General features: G+C 44.2%; 10 protein-coding genes across 10 annotated transcripts; 5 read left to right on the top strand and 5 right to left on the bottom strand.

Moving 5' to 3' along the window:
* Positions 1 to 74: 74 nt before the first annotated feature.
* On the bottom strand, positions 75 to 1,491 carry BYT42DRAFT_99754 (sister chromatid cohesion protein Dcc1). The gene is made up of 5 exons (XM_051572933.1): positions 1,229 to 1,491; positions 895 to 1,156; positions 742 to 838; positions 347 to 648; positions 75 to 251 (listed from the first exon to the last, which is right to left on the bottom strand). Exons 1-5 carry the CDS (start codon positions 1,327 to 1,329, stop codon positions 144 to 146), a joined length of 870 nt encoding a protein of 289 aa, XP_051420287.1. The 5' UTR covers positions 1,330 to 1,491; the 3' UTR covers positions 75 to 143.
* BYT42DRAFT_99785 (uncharacterized protein) lies at positions 1,463 to 2,434 on the bottom strand. The gene is made up of 3 exons (XM_051572934.1): positions 2,199 to 2,434; positions 2,019 to 2,136; positions 1,463 to 1,952 (listed from the first exon to the last, which is right to left on the bottom strand). The coding sequence occupies exons 1-3, from the start codon at positions 2,258 to 2,260 to the stop codon at positions 1,596 to 1,598; spliced, it is 537 nt and encodes a 178-aa protein (XP_051420286.1). The 5' UTR covers positions 2,261 to 2,434; the 3' UTR covers positions 1,463 to 1,595.
* BYT42DRAFT_502292 (Pep3/Vps18/deep orange family-domain-containing protein) lies at positions 2,362 to 5,908 on the bottom strand (the record flags this gene model as incomplete). Its single annotated transcript, XM_051564818.1, has 13 exons — positions 2,362 to 2,473; positions 2,546 to 2,667; positions 2,727 to 2,855; positions 2,937 to 3,077; positions 3,246 to 3,686; positions 3,758 to 4,123; positions 4,189 to 4,351; positions 4,429 to 4,510; positions 4,575 to 4,682; positions 4,772 to 5,165; positions 5,256 to 5,407; positions 5,484 to 5,670; positions 5,774 to 5,908. 13 exons carry the CDS (start codon positions 5,906 to 5,908, stop codon positions 2,362 to 2,364), a joined length of 2,532 nt encoding a protein of 843 aa, XP_051420285.1.
* An 815-nt stretch (positions 5,909 to 6,723) lies between these two features.
* BYT42DRAFT_99596 (uncharacterized protein) lies at positions 6,724 to 8,068 on the top strand. The gene is made up of 3 exons (XM_051572930.1): positions 6,724 to 7,152; positions 7,235 to 7,383; positions 7,455 to 8,068. The coding sequence occupies exons 1-3, from the start codon at positions 6,883 to 6,885 to the stop codon at positions 8,005 to 8,007; spliced, it is 972 nt and encodes a 323-aa protein (XP_051420284.1). The 5' UTR covers positions 6,724 to 6,882; the 3' UTR covers positions 8,008 to 8,068.
* Positions 8,069 to 8,716: 648 nt separating this feature from the next.
* Positions 8,717 to 9,748, top strand: BYT42DRAFT_99636 (YjeF N-terminal domain-containing protein). Its single transcript, XM_051572932.1, has 4 exons — positions 8,717 to 8,828; positions 8,884 to 9,120; positions 9,196 to 9,387; positions 9,448 to 9,748. The coding sequence occupies exons 1-4, from the start codon at positions 8,774 to 8,776 to the stop codon at positions 9,669 to 9,671; spliced, it is 708 nt and encodes a 235-aa protein (XP_051420283.1). The 5' UTR covers positions 8,717 to 8,773; the 3' UTR covers positions 9,672 to 9,748.
* Positions 9,749 to 9,796: 48 nt separating this feature from the next.
* BYT42DRAFT_583406 (uracil phosphoribosyltransferase-domain-containing protein) lies at positions 9,797 to 10,992 on the bottom strand. The gene is made up of 5 exons (XM_051569774.1): positions 10,765 to 10,992; positions 10,475 to 10,680; positions 10,244 to 10,310; positions 9,956 to 10,169; positions 9,797 to 9,881 (listed from the first exon to the last, which is right to left on the bottom strand). Exons 1-5 carry the CDS (start codon positions 10,922 to 10,924, stop codon positions 9,860 to 9,862), a joined length of 669 nt encoding a protein of 222 aa, XP_051420282.1. The 5' UTR covers positions 10,925 to 10,992; the 3' UTR covers positions 9,797 to 9,859.
* Positions 10,993 to 12,889: 1,897 nt separating this feature from the next.
* BYT42DRAFT_99492 (uncharacterized protein) lies at positions 12,890 to 14,250 on the bottom strand. The gene is made up of 3 exons (XM_051572929.1): positions 13,746 to 14,250; positions 13,120 to 13,682; positions 12,890 to 13,024 (listed from the first exon to the last, which is right to left on the bottom strand). The coding sequence occupies exons 1-2, from the start codon at positions 14,081 to 14,083 to the stop codon at positions 13,235 to 13,237; spliced, it is 786 nt and encodes a 261-aa protein (XP_051420281.1). The 5' UTR covers positions 14,084 to 14,250; the 3' UTR covers positions 12,890 to 13,024; positions 13,120 to 13,234.
* A 311-nt stretch (positions 14,251 to 14,561) lies between these two features.
* On the top strand, positions 14,562 to 15,744 carry BYT42DRAFT_583398 (uncharacterized protein). Its single transcript, XM_051569773.1, has 3 exons — positions 14,562 to 14,837; positions 14,925 to 15,249; positions 15,312 to 15,744. The coding sequence occupies exons 2-3, from the start codon at positions 14,953 to 14,955 to the stop codon at positions 15,405 to 15,407; spliced, it is 393 nt and encodes a 130-aa protein (XP_051420280.1). The 5' UTR covers positions 14,562 to 14,837; positions 14,925 to 14,952; the 3' UTR covers positions 15,408 to 15,744.
* Positions 15,745 to 17,689: 1,945 nt separating this feature from the next.
* On the top strand, positions 17,690 to 19,449 carry BYT42DRAFT_583383 (uncharacterized protein). The gene is made up of 3 exons (XM_051569772.1): positions 17,690 to 18,242; positions 18,314 to 18,655; positions 18,760 to 19,449. The coding sequence occupies exons 1-3, from the start codon at positions 17,794 to 17,796 to the stop codon at positions 19,139 to 19,141; spliced, it is 1,173 nt and encodes a 390-aa protein (XP_051420279.1). The 5' UTR covers positions 17,690 to 17,793; the 3' UTR covers positions 19,142 to 19,449.
* Positions 19,156 to 21,312, top strand: BYT42DRAFT_99303 (uncharacterized protein). The gene is made up of 4 exons (XM_051572927.1): positions 19,156 to 19,649; positions 19,731 to 19,879; positions 20,067 to 20,120; positions 20,206 to 21,312. Exons 1-4 carry the CDS (start codon positions 19,390 to 19,392, stop codon positions 21,030 to 21,032), a joined length of 1,290 nt encoding a protein of 429 aa, XP_051420278.1. The 5' UTR covers positions 19,156 to 19,389; the 3' UTR covers positions 21,033 to 21,312.

Genomic DNA, 21,312 nt, shown 5'->3' with positions numbered 1-21,312 from the left:
ACGTTTGCACTCGTTGAACCGCGGTGCGATCAAATGCAATGCATAAACCCTAAGCATGACCGTATAAGCGAATAAACTCCCTTTTGATCTACTTTGACATTATCCTCGCCACATTTTCCTGAGACGGAAAAGACGTATGGGGATCAGGGGGATTTTTGACTCACTTGCAATGCTTCCATTTGAGGTTGGTAGACATCCGGTGTAACTTGACGCCAGACTTCCATGAAATCTTCCAGTCGCCATTCTTTACCCTAAAAAGGATAATCATAAAGCCATGGGCCGGGTGTCACTCAACATCCATAACAGGTACGCGATCGGTCATTTCGGGTTCCTTTTTTTTTCTTACCTTTGCACTGGCGAGAATGACTTCTCCGAGGAAGCGGCATATTTTCTTTTCATTAAAATGAACTGAATTTGTGGCCACGGTCAAATCCGTATCATCATCAGCAAACGCCGCAATGCATGCCATGATGACCGCATCCGGTACAGAAGTAGGTTCGTCCTCTACCGCTGCCAACCCTTCCCGAACGCACTCGTATGCATTCTTCACACTCATTTCTTTGACATCGTGGCCTTGAATAATGGCTTGTGTGACCAATGCATCCAATAAACGATGAAGGTAATTCCTCTCAAACAACCGATAATAACCTATCCCATAACATCATCAATATCGTTGATGGCTGGCCGCGCCGTATGACCGTTGAGATACGGTTTTTCCTGTGGGCATCGTAGTGAACCTACCTTGTATTTCAAACGCGTTTCTTTCTTTTAATCCCTGGATTAGTTCTTGTTCGCTCGCTTGCACCGTTGACAGCAGGTCCGAAAAGGTATACATTGTCTGGTCATATTGGACTTTAGTACAACACCGTCGCTGAAAAAGACTCCAAATGTTACCTTGTTTTGGTGTTTAAATTCTTCGCTGGGGCCTGCATAAAGTGTGGAGTGTAGCAAGGTGTTGATGCGATTGGTACGGGCAAGACATGGTAAAAATTCAATGGTGTTGGACAAATCGTCGACGACGCGCCATGTATCGTGATTATCCTTATCGAATGTACTCAGGACGAGGGAATTGGATGTCTTGACTTCGCGTACGCTGTAGGTAGCCGAGGTTGTACAAAGAACAGCTTCATCGTCCGGTAGACCTTTGATAACCAATCTAACTCGTCGTTGTTAATACAATGTGACCGGTGACCGGGATCTCGAGCAACACTTTATGTTTTATTTTTACCGTGATCCCGATTCGAAAGCCTGTACAAGATCGTCGTTGCTGAGTTCGACGAGGTGAAAACTGTTTTTATTGAATGACTTGGAATAAACGAGCTGTGGCATGATGTTGAAAAAGATCGAATAGTAAGGGAATGAGGGTAGACAGTAAGCGTAGGAGATTAAGAACGATACAAAGAAAGAAGAACGATTGAAATGTGCGAGTGGAAGACAATGAACGAAATGAAAAGGGCAAAAAAAAGAGGGATCTGTCAAAGGTTATTTTGTCTGTGACTGAATACGGTCAATTCCGCCACGTCCAGGTCTCTCTATTCTCGCCATTTCATGAAAAAAAGAAACGGAGCGAATAAAACACAAGACCCAACTCAAATTTAAATGGCCCAACTTGCCAAGACATCGGCTTCTTCTTCACCAATAAAGGGCTGATCGATGGATTTGATCATAATATCACCGCACAACACACATTCGCTTGCTACAATGTCGTCCAGTTCTTCTTTTAAACGTTCCGTTCGAGCCACCAAGTGGCGCGGATCGTCCTGGTGTTCGGCCGCCGCATCGCTGGGAAAGATCACCCCGCGTATATTGCCAGCCGCATTCATAAACTTATTGGTTGTCCCGTTGGCCGTTGCCGCATGCGATTGACGTCCCTGAGCAGACAGTTCACGTGAAAGTTGTTCCTGCAAATCCGCCAATCGACGAATTTGGCGTGTCGGTAAATATTTGGTCATCTACAAAGATACAAAAAAAAATGAGTATGGTTATCTTTGTCGTTGGATTCTTGTCCATGAGCCTACCCGATTAATCAAACAGTCGGCGTGGAACGCGTGTTGACAGGGGAAAACGTAGAATTGGCGCGTCAACAATGGGAATTGGCAAATGTAACATTTTTCCACCGCACTGATCAAGGCGAATCTGTAGATTATATTTTGTCAATGCAAATGTCACCGTGATGATGGGTTCCCAGTGCAACCTACCTGCTTTTCAGTTCGCGAATGTCCAGACGAATACTGTCGGCACTCTTGGTTGCCTCGTCCATCTCGGCTTTCAAGTCTTCAATGTGAATATTGTATTCTTCCAGTGCCGAGCAAATTTCATCCTACGTATTCAGGATTAACACAGGCTAGTTGATAGCCCAGATCAGATATGGTTGAGCCGTACCTTGAAATCGTCAATCAGCACGAAATCAGGAAAGAAGGGCAAAATGTCTTCAATCTTTAACAGATCTCCTGCCTTGAGGAATTCCATGGCGCTGCGAAAGAGAATACCGTGTGAGAATGCATTGATCATCATCCAAATGCATGTCTTTTTTTTTGTATCTTACGTTTTGATGTCCTTGTTTTCTTGAACCACATGTTTGGCAATGCTTAACCACAATTTCTTTCGCAACATGGGATCATCCTCTGGTTTGTCGGCATTGATTCTTGCTAGTTCCAGATCTTCGTGCTACAGTAACCTGGTCAACCCGCTGCTGTTCGTGGTATAATATTGGTTGTCCAACCTACCTTGAGAGCGAGATGCACCGCTTCCTCATAAAGCCCCATTTGGCTGTAAATATGGACACAGCTTTGCGTTCGCCCATTTTGACTGCACAGGCGAAGAGCGTAATCGAGATTGTAATGCATTTCTCGACCCTAAAGACAAGCAAGCAAACGTCAACTCTCCACAGAGCAAGAACAAAAAAAAAAGAGGGGAGATCCATGAGACCACCATACCTCATTCTTTAGAAACGTGAGCAACGCCGTTTCATCTCTGGTAGGTTGCGTGGCATAAAGTGTGAGTAGGAAATTGTGAATAGCAGGATCCGTATTGCCGAGTGTGGTGACGACGTAAGAAAGGTATCGAATGGCTTGATTCTACGAGTTGATTGATTCAGTCAGTCAGTCAAATCCTGTTGGCCCATAAAAAACACGCGCATTTCGAACCTGTGCGATTTTGCCGGATATTTTAGAGTGATCGTATTGCAGCAAAGCGGGGATAAGCTGTCGCGCGTTGAGGTTGGGTTGACGCATCCACACATTGACGGTTTCATAAGGTGCATTTTCCATCAGCACCGGCGAAAAGTGATAGAAAATATCGACATCCGCCTGCTTGCTCAACACTTCCAATGCCTTTTCCCAGTTCTTTTCAATCACCCAATGGCTCACCACGCGCCCGTAATCGCCAATCAAGGACGCATAGTATAAAAGCTCCGAGTTGTGGCCATGGCTAGCAATCAATTTGTATGTGGTCGGTCGATGCAAGTGAGTGCTGTAAGACTCTAGGAACGATTTGAATTCGTCTTGCAGATCCTTGAGCTGTTCCTGATAATAAGCGGCGGAATTATAGCCGGTGGCCGAGACAGGATTCGTGTCGTTGTTGGTGGACGTCGAATGAGCTGACGAAGCCATGTCCTCCAGTTCGTTCAATTTGGAAAGATAGATCTCCACCAGCCACGTGGCCACAATCGTTTTCTGCATTCGATCCTGTCAAAAAGTAGCAAGAATCAGTCATGCCGCCATTCACTTGCTTGATTTTTTTTTTCGGATGGGTTTACATTCTTTCGTAGACGATCAAGCTTGTTTGTCAGGTAGATGCGTAGAGCGTCTTGTTCCGACTTTTCCACGAATTTCAGCGCCACTTCTTCAAAGGGCACGGTACTTTCGGCAAAGTACTTGGCGCTCATCTGGTACCGTCGCTGCTGGAAATAATCCTTGGCTTGGGCCGTGTACACCTTGTCCTTTTGGGCCGGATCCTTGCAGTACTGAAGCGCGGTATCGTACTGCTTCTTCTCCAGATACAATTTCCATACATCACGTTCTTCATTCTTGATCCCCAATTCGTAAATGGCCGCCGATGTATAAATCCAAAACTCCTTTTTGATATCGTCCACCGTCATACCACGCACGGTTTCCCCTCGATTCTAATAGATTACAGCCCATTAATCACTGACATGCTCGGCCTTTTTCTTTTTGTTAGCAAACGTACGAGTGGAATCATTTCTTCATAGACGATTTTGTCGTTCAGCTGACAGATGGCGCGGACACGATCTTTATACAATAGGATAAAATGGAATTCCGTCAAGGCGACAGAGATGGGGATTTCTGTCACGAGTTGTCCTGGCATGTCATCGGTTGGCCGAGCAGGGTATCTGAATGCAGATATTTCCCACGTCAAATTCAACGAAATGGGGAAGAAAAAGGACAGGCATTATGAGGCTAAACTTACTGAAGGAGCTGAACATTGTCAATGACACTGTCACCCGCATTTTGTGAACCAAACACCAGGTTTCCGTGGTAAATACCAGGGCCTTTTTTTTTTTTGGCCACGTGTTAGGAAAATATGACAATGCATTTTCGTCGAGAATTCCTTACCTGTCAACCATGCAAATGTCTGTGCCACACCCTGCTGCTGTAACTCATGAAACCGACTGAAAAAGTGAAGTTCGCTGTACGAAAGATCGCCCGGTAATTCTTGGAAACCTACGGAATAGATGCAAACCGGAAAAAATCAGGTGTCGTGTTTAAAATCACGGTGCATTGATTGTCTCTGTTAGGGAATTGAGGTTTACCTGGATTCACGTCGTACTTTGAGAACAGGCCTTCAAACATGGCTTTCTCGGTACGATCGTCGGATTCGCCGAATCCGGCCGGTGATCGACTGCCGCTGGCCGGGCCAACGAAGCCCACAAACTGGTAAATCCGCGTAGGCGTGGTAGCCATGACAAAGTATTTGCGGTTGTTAACGGGAAATTGTTCGAAATGCAGACCGGTGATGGGCATGGTGGTCTCGTGAATGGAATACACTTGTTTAAAGTATTTTTCTTCGCGACGAAAGAATTCATCCGTCGGTTCCAAACACGTCTCATAAATAAGTCCATTCTTGGTGCCAATCAATATTTCTCGTGTGGAAGGATCTGTCAACGTTACTTGCTTGTTCCATGCAATCGATGAAATCGTTACACCCTATCATTGACAACGGGACCCATTCCCGGCTCGCGATGAGTTGAAATGTTGCGTCTATAGAGATATGCTGCTGTGGTTTTTTTTTTTTACCTTGAGCTTTGAAAGCTGCTTCGTTCTTCGCCATTTCTCATACAGATAATAGTTTTCGCCGTGATCCGTGGTGATAATTAAATGGCGTCCTGTAGGATCAAAAAAGATCTTTACGATTTTTCCGTCACCGGGTTTTCGTGTGATTTCAATATCTTTGAACAAGTTAGCACGTCAGAGTTGACGGTGTGAAACAAAAAAAAAAAAGCCGACAACGACAGGTGAATGTACCTTCGACTTCGAGTGGATTGTCAAGGTCGATCCGGATGATGCGAAAGGTGTCCAAGGCGACAACCAAGATATTATTGGATACGGCCATATCGACCAAGGTGGCTGGCAGCTGGAATTGAACATAGGCGAGGGCGAATATCGGGACTTCTATCTGTCCAAACCCGGTGGACACGTAACCGGTCTCCAGCTTTATATAAAAGACAAAAAAGAAAGAGAAAACATGAGTTTGGCAAGCTTGCACCGCCCATGACGACTTGTCAATGGCATTGGACCAAGATGGCAAGACTTACGCGAACATTGTCCGCTCCCGCCGCAAATCCTCCTCCAGTGTAAGCATTGTCGGCCGAGTAACCTTCACCGTAGGCAGGTGTCACGGGTGCAGGCGCCGTTTCGGACGATTCCATAAAATCGTCAAACAAAGACATTACAATAGTATATGCAACACACTGGAACGAAAGAAAAGAAGCCCAAACACACTGGAGGAGTGTGGAATTTTCAGGGCGCGCTCGAGCACACAGAGTTTCAAACGGTCCGTGAAACGTCATTTGTGTGCGGCCAAAAGGAGTCACATCCAAATCCACTTTTTTGGTTCATCAAACAAAGTCCATGCAACCGCAAAGGATGTTTTTAACCAATTTAAGACATCAGCTGTGCAAGGGTCAAGGGCATGCAGAATGGGAAATGCAAAGAAATTTATAAGGGAACCCGGTTTGGAGAGTTGATCGTGCTCTTTTCGGCCCAGCTCTTCGTGTGTGAGTTGGTTCGATGCGGGTAAAATAATATACAATTCATACAGAGCATGCGTTTACATGGTATTGATACACTTTGGCCAGAAAACTCGATGATATGATCGCCAATGTGCACAGCAACTGCTTAAGTCCCGTGGATGGTACCAAGCCATTTGGCAGTCACATGGAGAGAGAAAGAGATGCGCTTTTCGTTCATTTTCCCAATTTTTCGGCTTCGGTTTTTTTCTTATTGTGAGCAAGTGCAGAATCCACTTTCTGTTCTGAACCACATATTAGAACTTCTCCTTTTATTCTTCCTCTTTCTTTCTTTTTCTTTTTACACTATAGAAATACAATAGAGTTGTTATGGCGGAATACGTTGGCTTACATCTTCGTGTCACGCTCAAAGATGGACCGGTCGTCTTTGGCATCATATCCGGCTTGGACAAACAAACCAGTAATTTGGTATTACATTCAGGTATACCAAAAGTTGACCAGTATACTGCTGCAAGCGCAAATTTATCTAACTGTTGTTACGTGTTTGCTCTTGCCAACTATTAGCGGTGACCTGCTTTTCCGACGGTCGAACCATCGAGTCGCCCTTGCTCAACTTGACGGGCGACCGTATTAAAGACTTGCAAGTGATTCCTCGCCCCAATCAGCCAGCCACCATGGTCCCTTCACCGGCCATGGCCAAACTCATGCCTCAATCGTCGCCTCTAGCCCAACCTATGCCACCTATGCCGCCCATGCATCCCTTGCCTCACAACCCAGCAGCACCATTCAATGGTCCTTCTCCCATGATGCCGCCCATGGAACCTTCTTCGTCTTATCGTCCCAGTCCTCAGTTCGTTCCCATGGCCAGTCATACACCCGTCGCCACCAAGTCTTCTTCTTCGTCTTCTTCTTCCAACGTGTTTATCGATCCGGCTATTATCACAGTATGGGTCTATTTATTAGAAAAAAGTCGAAGGAGTTGGAATCGAGCAGTGACTTACAACTGTTGTGCTTTGTTTATTTTAGGTCAGTGGGACGCATAGTGCCACCAATGGTTCTACTTCTCAACCTGGACCGGAAATGAAAGTATCAACAAAACAAGCTAAGGATGCTACGAAACCTTCTGCCGTTACCGAAGATGCGAATGTTGTCAACAAACCGAATCAGATTGATTCGTAAGTCGCTTTTTCTTTTCTGGCCCGTGATTCCATTTTCATGCGATTGATTGCTTTTAAACTTTTATTAGTGACAGTATAGTACCGCCATCAAAAAAGGCAGACACTGCTATGAAAAAGGAATCTGGCAAAGCCAAAGATTCCAGCAAAACAAAAGATTCGCCCAAGGCGAGCAAACCCAAGGATAGCAACAAAGGCAAGGATTCCAACACACCAAAGGAATCGAGTCCTTCCAAGACCACCAGCAGACCCGGTACGCAAAAAGCCTCCAGCACGGCAAAGGAACCTGGCCTTCCCAAGGAATCCAGCAAGTCCAAGGGGTTCAACCCATCCAAGGTATCCGACGAACTGGAAGAAATTGGCAAAGAGGACTCTTACAAAGCACCGGCCAAAGGACCGGCCAAACTGCCAACGTTTGCGGCTACCAATCGGAGGGATCGCTGCATACCGACAGAAACGGTGGAGTTTACGAATTACGAAGACTTTGTAAAGTCGCGCGGCAAAAGCGGAAAACGATACGTGGCGAGCGACGAGAAAAAGGGGACATTGACATCTCCTCGATTATATGGTCCCGGTTCCGTAGCCAAGACGGGCCGTCCCTATGTATCCAAGGCACGTAGATAACCTCTGGCTGTCGCCATTCTATTGGTAGAGATGATAAAAAATAGAGCGCAGATGGCTAATGAGGGTTCGATTGTAGGCGGCGAATACGAAACCCGAGTCGGTTGTGGATCCTGTGGCCACCAACACCTTGGTCGCGTCGCTTCAGTTGGATTCCGCTTTGACACCCACGCCTTCCGCGGAATCCAACGATGCGGGATCGGCCACGTCGGCTACATCCTCCAGAAAGAGCAGTGTCAGCAGCAGTATGAAAATCCCGGCTTCTTTGATACCCCCGAAGGCGCGTTCGCGTAGCAGTGTCAGCGCTAAACCGACTCCCGTTATTTCGACCACATCGGTGATTGGTACCAATGACTCGGTCTCCCCTTTGACCGATGGCATCACCTCACCCCCGCCACCCGTGGACCTTTCATCCGTGTCTCCTTTGGCCAATACTCCTAGCCCTCCGCCTACTGTGGTTCAAAAGAAAGAACAACAACAGGGTAAAAAGCAGAACAAAGCAAAACAACAAGAGGAAGAAGAGATGGCGGAATTGGAAGGTGCCAATGCTCCTCTGGCTCCTTTGCCTGTGGATTTAACCACCAGTGAACCGCCAATCGAGTCCCACATTCGTACCGTGGCGGGTGGTCAGGCCATCCCTACAATTACATCGTCACAGATGAGAGAACTGGAGAATTGGTGTGGTAAGTGAAAAAAAAAGGAAAAGGATATGAATGAATCCACGGGTCTCACTCTCTCGAAAGATGCCAAGACAGGGCCCAGTTTAAACATGAGAGTCGAAAACGGTGGACATGGAACGAGTGTCATGGCATTGATGGCTATCGGTAAGCCCTATTGGAACGATAGATGACATCCGGGTGATACTGATGGATTTTATAGGTGGACGGATGCGTATTCAGCCTGGAAACCATAATGCAGCTCCTTTGGTGGTTGTTTTGGCGGGCAATAATACGGTGGGAAGTTACGGTTTGGCTGCGGCCCGTCATCTGGCGAATCGTGGTTGCCAAGTCGTGGTGTTGGTGACTTGTGGCAAGAACGCCGCGCTCAAGGAAGAGGTCATGGAACAGAAAAAATGTGCTGAATTTGCTGGCGCGCGTATTGTGGCATCCACGGAAGGTAAAGCATCATGCTGCCATATCGTTTTTAAATGCAATACATGAATGGATGGCCAATTTGTTCTTTTGATGACAGATTTACCTCAACGATATACAACGCCGGTGGATTTGATTATTGACGCGATGATGGGCTGTCACTTTACGATTCGGGACCTTCGGGACGATTATGAAACGCGGTTATTAATATGGGAAGCCATGGATTGGGCCAATAACAACAAAGCGCCGGTATTGAGTTTGGAATTGCCCAGTGGTATCAACGGCGAAGATGGTGAGTTTATGGTAACCGGATGGCAGAAGGAAACAATGATTCATCTGTTTTTTTTTGCAGGCCATCCTTTCCACGTTATGCATTACATTTCTCCCAAATGGACACTGTGCTTTGCTGTGCCTAAACAGGGTTGCACTTCTCGCAATGTCACGGGTGAACTGTTTTTGGCCGATCTCGGCATACCGATGGTCAATTTGCAAAAGATTGGATTGCAACGATTTAATATACCGTGGGGCACCGAATTTGTTTTACCGTTGGAATACAAAGACAACCCCGCTTTGTAATAAGATAAAAATGCGAAAAACGGGCACTTGGAGATGAAACAGTCATTGGCAAAGAAAGAACGAACAATTTTTTTTTCTTTTGCTCTGAAAATATAAAGACATGCTTAGGATATTCTTTTTTCGATGCTTATTAGTGTGATTTGCTTGCTTATTTTTATTTGTAAATGATGATAGGTTTGGTATTATGCTTAATCATCGGTGCCAAAGTATCTGTGGGACGGAAAAGAGTGAGTGAATCGATGCAGCGTGACTAAATTCGTTTTTTTTTTTTTCATATTATTTACCTGCAACCGAAGTCGCCACATCCAGGAACAATGTACTTGTTTTCGTCGAGACCCGCATCGACTTCACCGGCGACAATTTTAATCTTGGGGAATCGCTGCACAAAGGCATTGATGCCTTCCGGAGCGGCAATCAAGTTCAAGAAGATGATGTGATCTTCGGGAACGCCGTTATCCAATAACACTTCCACCGCCTTCATCGCAGAACCACCGGTAGCTATTTTCCATTCCATCCGAAAATCGTATCAATGTGGGAAACCATCACCATCACTATAGATCAAATCAACTTACCAAGCATAGGATCCAACAACAAGCAGTATCTTGAAGCAATATCATTGGGAAGTTTGGCATAGAAGAGCTGTTCATTGAAGATAACGTGAGTATCCAATGATCACCGTGGTAAACTTTTTCTCTTTTTGTTTTTTTCCCATCCATCATTTCTCACCCAAGCCAAAAGTAGGAAGGGGAGAAAAAAAGGATTAAAGTTTTAAAAGCGGTCAACTGAGATTTAAAAAAAATTACCTTTGGAAGGTGAGTTTCTTCGTCACGTTGGATGAGAATCTTGCCAATTCTCACACTGCGGCAACAATCACGCAGACCTTGTTCCATGGCTTCACCGGCACGCATAATGGAAACACCACAGATGCGACCTTCAAAAGCGAGACCGTTGTATTGAACGCCCGTGGGTGTATCGACAGCCTTATCAATGACAGGCAGGTGATTCAAACCTGTGCAACCGGGAATTGAATGAGACAAATGACTGGAAAAGGGAAAACCCAAAAAGTCTGTTTACATGGCTTCCGTTGCCATACCTTCTTCGACCAACAAACGAATAATACGATCAGCATAAAAGATGAAATCACCCCGTGATGTGGTCTTGGACCGAATGATCGTCATGAGACCCTTTAACTGGGAAGTCGGCTGCAACAGCTTGACTTGGGGTGGTAATTCATAAGCATTGGAAGACGACATGGCCGGAACAATATAAACAAAGGTAGGGCAACCAAAGAAGAAATAGAAAAAATAAAAAAAAAAACTCAATGATCCGCACAAAAGGGAAAGACGAGAAAAAAAAAAAAAAAAAAAAAACCGAAAAAAAAAATTCATAGTCACATAATGCTTTCTCCGAAAAGTCACCAGATGAATTTTTTCTTGGTTTCGCAGGGCTTTTTTTTTGTTTTCGTTGTTTTTCTTTCAACGAGAAGACTGAAAGTTTCGTTTTCTAAACAGAGTGATTCTCTTTTCACGTAATAAGGAAGCCGAATTGCAATCACGTAACCAATTGCTTCCTTTGAAAAATGGACGCAATACGGATATCCATTTGTTGAAGACGGCGTTACGCTTGACATTTCCTAAAGCTCAATATCATATTATCTGGCATGTCATGTTTTCAGGGACGATAACTGAGTCGGGCACAGGCAACATAGAAAACATCGGCCATTTATGTACTTGTTTCTAAAGGGAGAGAATGATCTATCAGTATAGACTATGCATATAGGCTGTCATGGATACAGCTGCGTGAGATACATGTATTAAAGGGGTCACCTCTGTTCCCTTCTGTCGGTTGAGGCGACCCAGTCTGAGCGATTTGAAATCTTGCATGATTGTGCCACTCTGGGACACTGAAGACCAGCGCTGGCCTATCAAAAGGTCACTGACGCACCGAAATTTTCAGGCGGAGCTGTCTTCAACAATTGGAAGCAGAATTCTTCAAAGGCAGAAAACCAATTTAGGCCTGCGCGTTATAAGTTACTAACTGTAAATATATCTTCCATCGCCATGAGCCTCTGTTTTTTTTTGCAGATAAAAATAAATCATCTTGATGTGACAACAATACACATTGATTAATAAGGAGAATGGTACTGAGGAAATGGGAGAAAGCTGGGATCTGCAGAAATCTCTACCTCAGCCAAGTTATTTATAGAAGTTCCACGGTGCAGCTAAAATTATCACTTTGACCGTTTGGCAATGTACTGTGCTACTTTCCACAGACTGTTATGAATTACAAAAAAAAGTAAAAGTAAAAGTCCCATCACATCGAAAAAAGCGAACATTTCGCGTTCACGTATTCCGATTTTTTCAATTTGCTTTTTCCTTATTGGCAGACGAACGAACCAGTCAATCCCCGCTCGCCGCTGCTGATGTATATTTTTTAAGGGACGCTAAAAAAAGCTCGTCCTTCTTTTGGAAGTGCCGATGGAGCAAAGCCATTCATAGAGTTCATATTTTCTTATGAATGTCAAAGTGTAATTCACTGCTTGGCAACGGAATAAGAAAATATCCAATGAAAAACGAAGAAGGCGGAAATGGATGGATGAAACGACTGCTTTTCATCTTTGTAACTACCGCCCAAGCCGCTCGACGAGAGGACCCACTTACTACTCTACGTTCAAGCATTTGCTCTGTTTAGCACCATGTCTTGCTATAACAAAGATAACAGTGGACTGTTCTCGGAGATCGCAAGGATTTAGATTCGAGGGACGTCGATTACAGGGTTTAACACAACTAAAGATTTTAGAACCCACATTTAGTAAAATGATTTCGCGTTTTGAATTCGGGGTTATTTTTGGCTCACCTGTTATCTGCCACCCATGGCATTGTTTGGCCAGGGTGTGTGAATGCAACTCATTCCTAATCGTCTTCTTCTTTTGCATTGTTGGGCCGTGTGAACATGATTGGCCGGTCATGGCCCAAGAAACCGGCAAAAGCGATGGAGCGTATGTTACGACTTGCGTTGACGTCGCGATTCTAAAAATTTTGACATGTGGTGCAACGGAGGACTTTGAAGAGCGAAGCGTTATTCTGGCGGCTATTGACGTTTTTTAGTGATTTTGTGCCGCAACGTGAGCAAATCTAAAGGGAGGCTTGTTTAGCTATTTTTTCAGCTTATGGTTGACACTTTTTCCTTTTACTTACTTTAGAGGTATTGTATTTATCGATCTTGAGGACGATAAGTTTGCCGTGTCTTTCTGCTTCTTTGAGCAATTTCGCAAATTTCTTGGAGATTCCGCTAATTTTACCCCTTTGGGCCATGGATAATGATGCGTCACCCAGCGCCAAAACTGGAAGAGCCTGACCATTGTGTATTTCGGCTTTGCGCCATTTGCTGATGTAAATAAAATCGGCCAGAACCGTAAATCACTACACACACGGTTTAAGTAACTTACGCCAGTCGTCTTCGTTATTGGTGTGGGTGTTGCGCTATTTGTCGGTATTTTCCGCCACCGGATAAGAAAATATTGACACTTCTGCTGGTTGACGTATCGCTTAAAGAGCCATTCTTCAAACTCGATGTTGTAAAATTCGGTCAAGCGATGTAGGTTTGCAAGGATTGATTCGATGTATGTGATTGGTTGTGGTATATTGGTGACTTTGGATGTGCAAATGACTTTCGATTTCGGTGATGTGCGCTGCAATTTTTCGTTCTTGCAAAATTTTCGTGAAGCTCTTGTAGCCTGCTTTGGTATAGCACTCTACAGTCGAAAATTGACGTATTTCATGCAATGAGTTTTCTATTGGTCTATCGTCGTGGGTGGTTGATCTATCGCTGGCAACAAAAATTTCGGAAAGTCCTGGGTCGATCCCCCATAGGCGAACAAAATCGAGTTCCCACTGTGCAAAATCGTTGGGGTCTAAATCGGGCAAAACTGTGTCTGGTCTACGTGGTCGGAAAAAATGTACGCTGCAGTTGTAACCGTCAGTCGTGATGATGTTGGCAAAAGTCGATCCACTACAAAAGGTAAAAAGCATACTCAGTTATTCGCGTATGTGGAAACACGCATAAACTACTTACCGTCCAGCGCGGACTTTGCTCAGATCTAATGCAAAATCAAACGCATTCCCCGAGATTCTTCTTGTTCCTGCCAAACCAAAAGTGTAGCGAAGGTTGGGTTCCGTAATCGTAATGTACTTCATCAAAAATGATGGCGTAGAGAAGAGCTTGAAAATTCTTTGCTGTTTTGCGACATGATGTAAAGCAGGACGGACGCAGGCAGTTTGGGGTATATCGTCTGTGCATTCGGGATCCAAAAATTTTCGCGAGTTCAAAATTTGCAGCCGTGTCGAGGTGATCATCTCTGTGATGTATGCTTGAGCTTGATGGTAAAAATTCCAGGCGGGGTCGATGGTCATGGGGGTATCTTCGTTGATGCTTTCCAAAACTTTGCGGCGAATGCATGAACGGCGTCGTCTTCCCAAAACTTTGTAAGCGTCTAATTGTTGAAGCAATGAAAATATGTAACCGGTGGTGGCTTCGGTTTGGACTTCGTTTGCTAGTTGTGTTTGCGCGTCATTGTAAAGCTTGATGTATAGATTTTTCTGTACAAAATGGAGAGAAAATGATGTGGCTCTTTCGCAATGCTCGCCATCGTCAGGTTGTCCTTGTGTGTGGGCAGCAACTCTTCCATTTCTGAAAACAGCTCGGAGATCCAAAACGTGATGTTGTCTTCTAGGTCGACGGGTATATTCAGAGTCTTGCTGAGCTTGGGGTTTGAGGATTGTGCAAAACTGTCGTTCGTAAATCTAGAGCCTTATGCTGTTTTTTGGTCAAAATCTATATAGGAAAATAATGATGAGCACCTGTTTCCTATCACCTTCTGGTTTAACTTACCGGAAATGCTTCATGAAATCGGAATGACAAAAATGCAACGTAGTATTGTTCAAAATTTTCGACGATATGATTCTCAAAAGTGGTTCTAGCTGGCTTGTTGTAAGTGTGAGGATGCCTTTCGCCATTGTGCCATCGGGGAGTGGGTTGCATTTTGCGGTCGGGAAAAGTACGATGAATTCGTTGTAAACCGCTTTCATTTCTTGCGTCGGTGCGTGTATATTTTCGGACGAAATGTCTCCGGTAAGAAGCAACTGAAACGGAGTAGAAAAAAACTTGCTGGAAAATGGTAGGGGACAAAACTTGATGAGATGCGAGTTGCTTTTGCAAAAAATATATGACAAAAAGTGATGCCTTGATGACCACCTCGCGGTTAAAATCGACGGTTCGATGTATGGCTTCCAAAATTGCAGCATGTTCGTTCCTCAATATTGTAGTAAGCTTCGTTTTTCGAACAAATTGTTCGGCCTGTCCAGTGTACTGGGCTTCTATTATTTGCTTTTTGGACGGGACAGACGGTTGCGCGATTATTGCCATATGGATGTTCTCAAGAAATTTTGGTCGGAGCTTTGCGCATGATCTGCACTTTCGTTTGCCAGACCACTTGGTCTCATTGAGTCGCTGGCGCTTTGCCTCTTGTTTTTTACTTTTTTCTTCGGCCGTTTACTTGCCTTTCTTTTTTTTTTGGTCTCTATAGAATGAATTTCTAACATTTAGCTATCAGTATTGCAGTTAATGAGTCGTTTATCGTACCATTCCCTTTTTTGTTTCTGGCGTTCTCCGGGCACAGTTTGGATCTTCCGTCTTTATGGCCTTTTTTATGACATTTCTTGCAAGTGCCAGCTATAGATAGGATAATTAGCTCAGGTTCTTCTACTATTGCGTATTATTATATATTGGAGCCGGTCTTCTTCTTGTTTCTGCTTTAACAACTTCCATCTCTTTTTCAGTAAGATCAATTCTTTATATGATCGAGTTTGATATAAAGACAACAGCTTCTGTTCGTAATCTTCTTCCTTGTCGATAGAGGCTACAGACTCTTCTTCACTTTCACTGAACGGCGTACTGTCATCTTCATTAAAGATTGGCAATGGATTTCTCAATGAGGAGGCCATGGTAAGAAAAGAAATAGAATGCGGAAAGAGGCACAACACGCCAACGCGTCATGCGTCTGAGAATTTTCGAGTACAGATCAAAAACTTAGCCAATCAAATGGCTTGATTGTTTTTTGACAGACATCCATTCCATTAAATGATACAGAGACAGAAAGGTCAGTGATAAATGATACCTCAACTCATTCAGAGTTCGCACAATCTATCAGAATCAATTCATGCAACCTAATATTGCATAATGCATTCAGACATACTGTATGTACCAATAGGTTTAATTCTCTTTAACAGCAGCGAAAGACGAATAGCCATAATGCACTTGGTCGTTCTCCAATCTCCCTGCCGTCGTCCGCAGTGAAAGGGGATACATGCTACACACTCCGGTTGCGCCTGGCCGGTCGCAACAAAAAGACATTTTTAATTTCCTGCAGCATGTGCTGGACGAGCTTGCATATCGTCGGCACGGAATAGTTGCCAAGACGCAGGACCATCTCGTTACCCACTCCAAGGCCAATCTGGAATTCTTGCAAGATGTGTATATGGCAAGGAGGGAGCCACAATATCTGTTTTCCAACAATACGTACAGACACGAATCGGGCAGATCATGCCGGAGTTCCAGAAAATGAATTGCGCCGGGGACTGGATGATGTTCATGCGGTCTATTCAATGGAACGAGCGATCGGAAAACTGCAACGCAATATACTGTAACCTCAAAGCCGTCTCCAGTTGCCAATTCAGAGAATGTGCTCCAAATTTGGCCGCCATAATATATTTGCAAGACCGGAGTCAAGCTCGCTAGGCCCCCCACAAACGTCAAAAATCATTTTAACAAGTTGTGATTCAAGCTCGTCGTCGATAACATTACCCATCGAATGACTGGCTCGAGGAACGGTAACGTTTCTTCGCTTGAAAGGTCTCTGATTATTGAAGTCTTGATTGTTCATTTGTCACTGTGAGTAAGTAAATATAATTGCTAGTGGAAGAAAAAGGAAACTTGTGCCTGATTATCACTTTTTCGCCTAGATTCTCATCAGTAATAGATGAGTAGTCCCAAGGCCAAAAATAAGCATCATTGAAAAAGATCATTCTTTTTTTCTTTTTCTCCATCCAACTAGTAAAAATCTATAGTGCAAGACAAAAGATCTTTTTACTACTGCTTGTTGCTAATGATGTTTTTACCCCACTTTTAAGAAGGATGCATAACGTTGAGTAAAATGCTTTCCGCATTTTGTGGAGAAATGTATAGTTCTTTGGTAAGAGAAAAAAACAAAGTTGAAAGCATTGTGGCAGATCACATTAACTTGTTCTTTGTAGGGTTTTCTCCCGCGTTTCTTCCCAAAGCGAGGCGCTACCTGATATCTAAAGACGATATGGTTAGTCAATACTCCAATAAATCTTAGAGCAGCTATATTGTAGGTTTCCCACAAATAACAACCAATTTGAAGCGATAAATCTTCTAAACTAATTTATACATCATAGAGGTATATCTCTTTTGCGTTGTCTGCTGGTATCAATGTGAGTCCCACAGAAAAGTAAAGTCACTCACTGACTGTAGTTGTTTCGTAGGTTGTCTCTCACCCAGCCATCTGCGTCGCTATTCTGTTCCCATTGGTGAGCGTTCTATCGCCTTAGCAGTAGTCTACAAAGTGAAGTGCAACATCCGACTCTCTGTCCATTCAGTATCGAGTGCACACCTTCGTAGTATTTCGCACAGGTAAGTCTCTAACGGCTATCAAGGTACGTATAAATGGCCTGTATAGAAAATTCTTAGGGGCGTATTTCATATACGTCAATCGATATGAATTTGAATAAAAGCCACAATTGCAGCAAGTTCAATCTGTATTCGTTTTCAATGTAATTTTAGTTCGTCCCTATTTGAAGCACCATGGAGAACTCCTAAAAATAAACCCTTCGACATTTGGTAATTGAATTACTGGTGGCACAAAGCATCGGTGATTCAACAAAAAAAATCCAACGGGTTTAAATAAAGGTTTTTGCTTAAAGCGGTGTTTAAAAACGTCCCAAAAGTAAAAAAAAAGAGGACCTTTTTTCGTTTTTTTTTTTCTTTACTGCTTGGGGCATCTTTTATTCCTTTTTTCTTTTTTTTTGGGCGCTTTTGCTTTTCCATGTCTTCGTCTGTCCCGGATACAGAAACCAGGATACCAGGCGAAACGACCGATTCCAGTCCTCAACCGACTTTAACACCAAGCTCTTCTGACGACGCCTCGGATCCTAAGACTGAAGCTTCCGCTCCCGCTTCTCAAACACCCACTTCAGACTCGACGCCCGAACCTACCGAGACACCGACGCCCACTGGCACCGAGGAAACTCCAACGCCTTCACCCAAACCATCCGATCCAACCGATTCTCCCTCGAGCAATCCTACCGAGCCTTCCAATTCTAATAGTATGGAACCATCCAATAGCAGCAGTGGTTCGCCCACAGGCACTCCGTCCTCTTCCGAACAAGTACCTACGCCTACCTCCTCCGAAAACACCCCTTCTTCCACACCAACGGAAACTCCTCCCACGTCTTCGGATCCACCACCTGACCCGTCTCCTACTACAACCGTACCGTAGGTTTTTTTTTGACGGGGTGGCTTTTTTTTTGTCGTATATCTCTTAACTCTTTTTGTGCGTTTGGTAGAACAACGAGTAGTGAACCGGCACCGACGACGACCGATCCGCCACCGCCATCCAGCACGACGTCTGATCCACCACCGACGACTACGCCAGCACCTCCTTCGACAACAACAAACGAGCCTCCACCCAGTACGACAACCGACCAGCCACCCACTACCTCACCTGATCCTCCTTCTCCGACTACCACCACTACACCTTCTCCCACCTCGTCTGATCCTCCTCCACCCGACACGTCATCGCATGTAACGTCAGCACACAGTATTACTGTCACGACCCATGTTCCTACCTTGACAGAAATTGTGTCTAACGGCATCACTATCACCGTGACAACCGTTGTCCCAACTAGGTAAAAAATCTACCAATCACTTTATCTAGTCTCACGAGGAGTAGAAAAAAAAAAGTTCAAACAACAGTGCTAAACTGACCAATTTTTTTGACCACTCCTGATAGAACTGTCATACCGTCGTTGGCTGGGGAACAAAGTGGATCTAATGGAGGCAACGATGGATCTCGTACCGCGAAAATTGTGGGTGGCGTTGTTGGATCGGTGGTGGGTTTAGCGTTGATTGTGGCTGGTATTGTGTTCCTTCGACGTCGACACCGAAAAGGCATTTTGTTGAAACAGCAAAGGAACCGGGCGTACGATGAAGATTTCTATGCAGATCCTTATCGACCATCGGCGGACTGGTCGAATCGATTTCAGATGGGCGGATTCCCAGGGACAGGTGAAAATACCAATACGACGCTGAGCACCAACATGGAAGAAGACGACTTTTACCCTAAAATGAGTCAACGATCCTCTTGGTGGTCTCACTTTAGACGATCACGATAAAAAAAATGATCATGTATAAACTTTTATCCTTTTTTATATGTTACCCCTTAAAACGGCTGTATATTGCAACAAAAATACACTCACAACCTTCTTTTTTAACATTTTGTAAACCCCAGAGCTACAAAAAAAACTAATCAAATAGGAAATTTCTGTTTCTATGGTAAATAAATAAAAAAAAGAAGGCCAATGGAAGAGCATTTAACGCTGTGTGTCGCATCCACGTGATTTGTTTCTCGGATCGAGTGTGCATGATTTTCTCAATTTGCCTGTGTTCCATCTTCCGTTGCACTCCCTCTTACTTGTTTCCCAACCCACTTATTCTTTCTGTTACTTCCTACTTGAACTCTTTTTATTTCTTTTTTTTTCTTCTTTCTCTTTTTCTCCTCATGGCCCATTCAGAAACATCTGTACGGCCAGATGTCAGTTCGCCACTTGTGTGTAAAATATGTCTCGAGAAGGATGATGGTCAATGTCGACTCATCTCTCCATGCAAATGCAAAGGTTCAATGCAAGTATTGACGAAAAGAAATTCCTGGAAGATTCAGCCAGTGTAAGACTAACGTACTGGTATTGTATGCGTGACCTGTAGAAAGTATGTACACGTTGAATGCATGGCTTCATGGCGAAGTGCGTTATTCCACAGCGGACGTGACAACGACCTATATCACTGTACTCTGTGCAAACACCGATTCTCAGTCCGACCGCGGAGGCCATGGATGGCGGTACTCAATTACAGAGGTAAGACCCACGACGCATTGAGCGTGTGTATCAATGATTTTGCACAAAAAAAAAAAAAGGGGGGGGGTTGGTCAAAGTCTTTTTTGGACATATTCGCGTACATAGACTCTGTACATGACTATATGCATATGCGTATCATGTTAGACAACGGAAATTGACATGCCCCATACCTTTTTTTTTTTCTTAGTGATGCGTATCTTGGTAACGGTACTGTTACTGGTCTTCATTTTGATCCCTGCAGGTAAGGATGGGGCGCAAAGAAAGGATAAAGTAGATAACGCTACGGCAATTGAAATATTGGTTGCTGATTATTTTAATCGTCGCAGGCACGATCATGAAGGCGTTTATTCATATATCGTTGTTACTGTCCAACTATCCGGGAGGTTTAACGTCGAACTCATTCTCGGATTTAATGCTTTCTCTGAAAGCGACGGTGTTCCCTACTATCATTGGTCATCACATGCCTTCACCGCAAGAAGAGATATTTCCATCCTCACAAAATACAACTTTCCGTGTCCTCTTTTCCCCTTTTCCCGTCTGCTTTCCTTCATCTTCTTCTTCCTCCGCTTCTTCTTCGTCGCCTCACTCACATTCACTTTTCCACAGTTCGCTTCTCTATTACCTGTTATTACCCTTCTCGGATGACCGTGTATGGCGACTCATTTTGTGCAAGCTGGAACATTTTCATCTAGGGTTTTTCTTACTGGGCAGCGTCAACAATATTTGGTTCACTTACAAGATATTGAATGACATGTTTGACATTGTGATATCAGGCCAAGACCGAGCGCCGGCGGTAGGCGATGAAGGAGGAGAAGAGAATGGTCCCGGACCACGCATGGAAGGCATTGCTCGTCGGCTGAGTCGACTCCTCAAAGGGTTCTTACTCACCTACTGCTGTTCACTGGTGGTATTGTTCTGGATTCATTTTAATCTGTTTGCTTTTCACGTCGACACACGCTATGAAGCTTTTAATGCCAATGGAGAATACGATTCCAAACAGTTCGTGGCCGAATTACCGTTATGGACTCTGCGATGGGTGACGCTCGGTGTGGCGGTAGGCGATTTCGCGGCCCGTGGTATTTATCGGTGGATCGGCCGAATCACCAACTGCGTAGATGAAGAGGAAGTGTTATCTCTAAGTGACAGCGAGTAAAGAACAAGACTCCCCCTTCTTTCGGTTTCCTACATTGTACATTTTATATTTCCCCTTTCCCTCTGCCATGACCTGCTATCAAAAGCAAAACCTCCCCAAAAAAAAAGAGATGTATAGTGAGCATTTCTTTTTACAGTCAATCACACACCCATTACACGTTACACGCATTTTTCCTTTTCCTCTCTTCTCTTCATACAGAACCATGTCTCATGCATGTGCATACACTAAAAAAAAAGGAAATACAACCATAGGCTATTCAAGAGGCTCGAATTTCTCCATT

This window comes from Radiomyces spectabilis (assembly GCF_025331425.1).
Source record: "Radiomyces spectabilis strain NRRL 2753 chromosome Unknown BYT42scaffold_12, whole genome shotgun sequence".
In the NCBI taxonomy this organism is placed as follows: Eukaryota; Fungi; Mucoromycota; class Mucoromycetes; order Mucorales; family Radiomycetaceae; genus Radiomyces; species Radiomyces spectabilis.
The sequence above is the reverse complement of the archived record's forward strand: the minus strand, read 5'-3'. Positions and strand labels throughout refer to the sequence as shown.

Excerpts from the sequence above, each read along its gene's own strand:
- BYT42DRAFT_99754 (XM_051572933.1), bottom strand. The coding sequence starts at position 1,329 with ATGCCACAGCTCGTTTATTCCAAGTCATTCAATAAAAACAGTTTTCAC. Across the intron at positions 839-894 it reads AATTTAAACACCAAAACAAG|ACAATGTATACCTTTTCGGA; the intron begins GTAACATTTGGA and ends CAATATGACCAG. Across the intron at positions 649-741 it reads AAACGCGTTTGAAATACAAG|GTTATTATCGGTTGTTTGAG; the intron begins GTAGGTTCACTA and ends GTTATGGGATAG.
- BYT42DRAFT_99785 (XM_051572934.1), bottom strand. The coding sequence starts at position 2,260 with ATGGACGAGGCAACCAAGAGTGCCGACAGTATTCGTCTGGACATTCGC. Across the intron at positions 2,137-2,198 it reads ATTCGCGAACTGAAAAGCAG|ATTCGCCTTGATCAGTGCGG; the intron begins GTAGGTTGCACT and ends TATAATCTACAG. Across the intron at positions 1,953-2,018 it reads CCGACTGTTTGATTAATCGG|ATGACCAAATATTTACCGAC; the intron begins GTAGGCTCATGG and ends GTATCTTTGTAG.
- BYT42DRAFT_99596 (XM_051572930.1), top strand. The coding sequence starts at position 6,883 with ATGGTCCCTTCACCGGCCATGGCCAAACTCATGCCTCAATCGTCGCCT. Across the intron at positions 7,153-7,234 it reads TCGATCCGGCTATTATCACA|GTCAGTGGGACGCATAGTGC; the intron begins GTATGGGTCTAT and ends TGTTTATTTTAG. Across the intron at positions 7,384-7,454 it reads AAACCGAATCAGATTGATTC|TGACAGTATAGTACCGCCAT; the intron begins GTAAGTCGCTTT and ends AACTTTTATTAG.
- BYT42DRAFT_99636 (XM_051572932.1), top strand. The coding sequence starts at position 8,774 with ATGAGAGTCGAAAACGGTGGACATGGAACGAGTGTCATGGCATTGATG. Across the intron at positions 8,829-8,883 it reads CATGGCATTGATGGCTATCG|GTGGACGGATGCGTATTCAG; the intron begins GTAAGCCCTATT and ends TGGATTTTATAG. Across the intron at positions 9,121-9,195 it reads TATTGTGGCATCCACGGAAG|ATTTACCTCAACGATATACA; the intron begins GTAAAGCATCAT and ends TTTTGATGACAG.
- BYT42DRAFT_583406 (XM_051569774.1), bottom strand. The coding sequence starts at position 10,924 with ATGTCGTCTTCCAATGCTTATGAATTACCACCCCAAGTCAAGCTGTTG. Across the intron at positions 10,681-10,764 it reads TCGTTTGTTGGTCGAAGAAG|GTTTGAATCACCTGCCTGTC; the intron begins GTATGGCAACGG and ends CCGGTTGCACAG. Across the intron at positions 10,311-10,474 it reads AAGAAACTCACCTTCCAAAG|CTCTTCTATGCCAAACTTCC; the intron begins GTAATTTTTTTT and ends TTCAATGAACAG.
- BYT42DRAFT_99492 (XM_051572929.1), bottom strand. The coding sequence starts at position 14,083 with ATGACCATCGACCCCGCCTGGAATTTTTACCATCAAGCTCAAGCATAC. Across the intron at positions 13,683-13,745 it reads AGCAAAGTCCGCGCTGGACG|TGGATCGACTTTTGCCAACA; the intron begins GTAAGTAGTTTA and ends TACCTTTTGTAG.
- BYT42DRAFT_583398 (XM_051569773.1), top strand. The coding sequence starts at position 14,953 with ATGGCTTCCAAAATTGCAGCATGTTCGTTCCTCAATATTGTAGTAAGC. Across the intron at positions 15,250-15,311 it reads CTTTCTTTTTTTTTTGGTCT|CATTCCCTTTTTTGTTTCTG; the intron begins CTATAGAATGAA and ends CGTTTATCGTAC.
- BYT42DRAFT_583383 (XM_051569772.1), top strand. The coding sequence starts at position 17,794 with ATGTCTTCGTCTGTCCCGGATACAGAAACCAGGATACCAGGCGAAACG. Across the intron at positions 18,243-18,313 it reads TCTCCTACTACAACCGTACC|AACAACGAGTAGTGAACCGG; the intron begins GTAGGTTTTTTT and ends TGCGTTTGGTAG. Across the intron at positions 18,656-18,759 it reads ACAACCGTTGTCCCAACTAG|AACTGTCATACCGTCGTTGG; the intron begins GTAAAAAATCTA and ends CACTCCTGATAG.
- BYT42DRAFT_99303 (XM_051572927.1), top strand. The coding sequence starts at position 19,390 with ATGATTTTCTCAATTTGCCTGTGTTCCATCTTCCGTTGCACTCCCTCT. Across the intron at positions 19,650-19,730 it reads TGCAAATGCAAAGGTTCAAT|AAAGTATGTACACGTTGAAT; the intron begins GCAAGTATTGAC and ends CGTGACCTGTAG. Across the intron at positions 20,121-20,205 it reads CTTCATTTTGATCCCTGCAG|GCACGATCATGAAGGCGTTT; the intron begins GTAAGGATGGGG and ends TAATCGTCGCAG.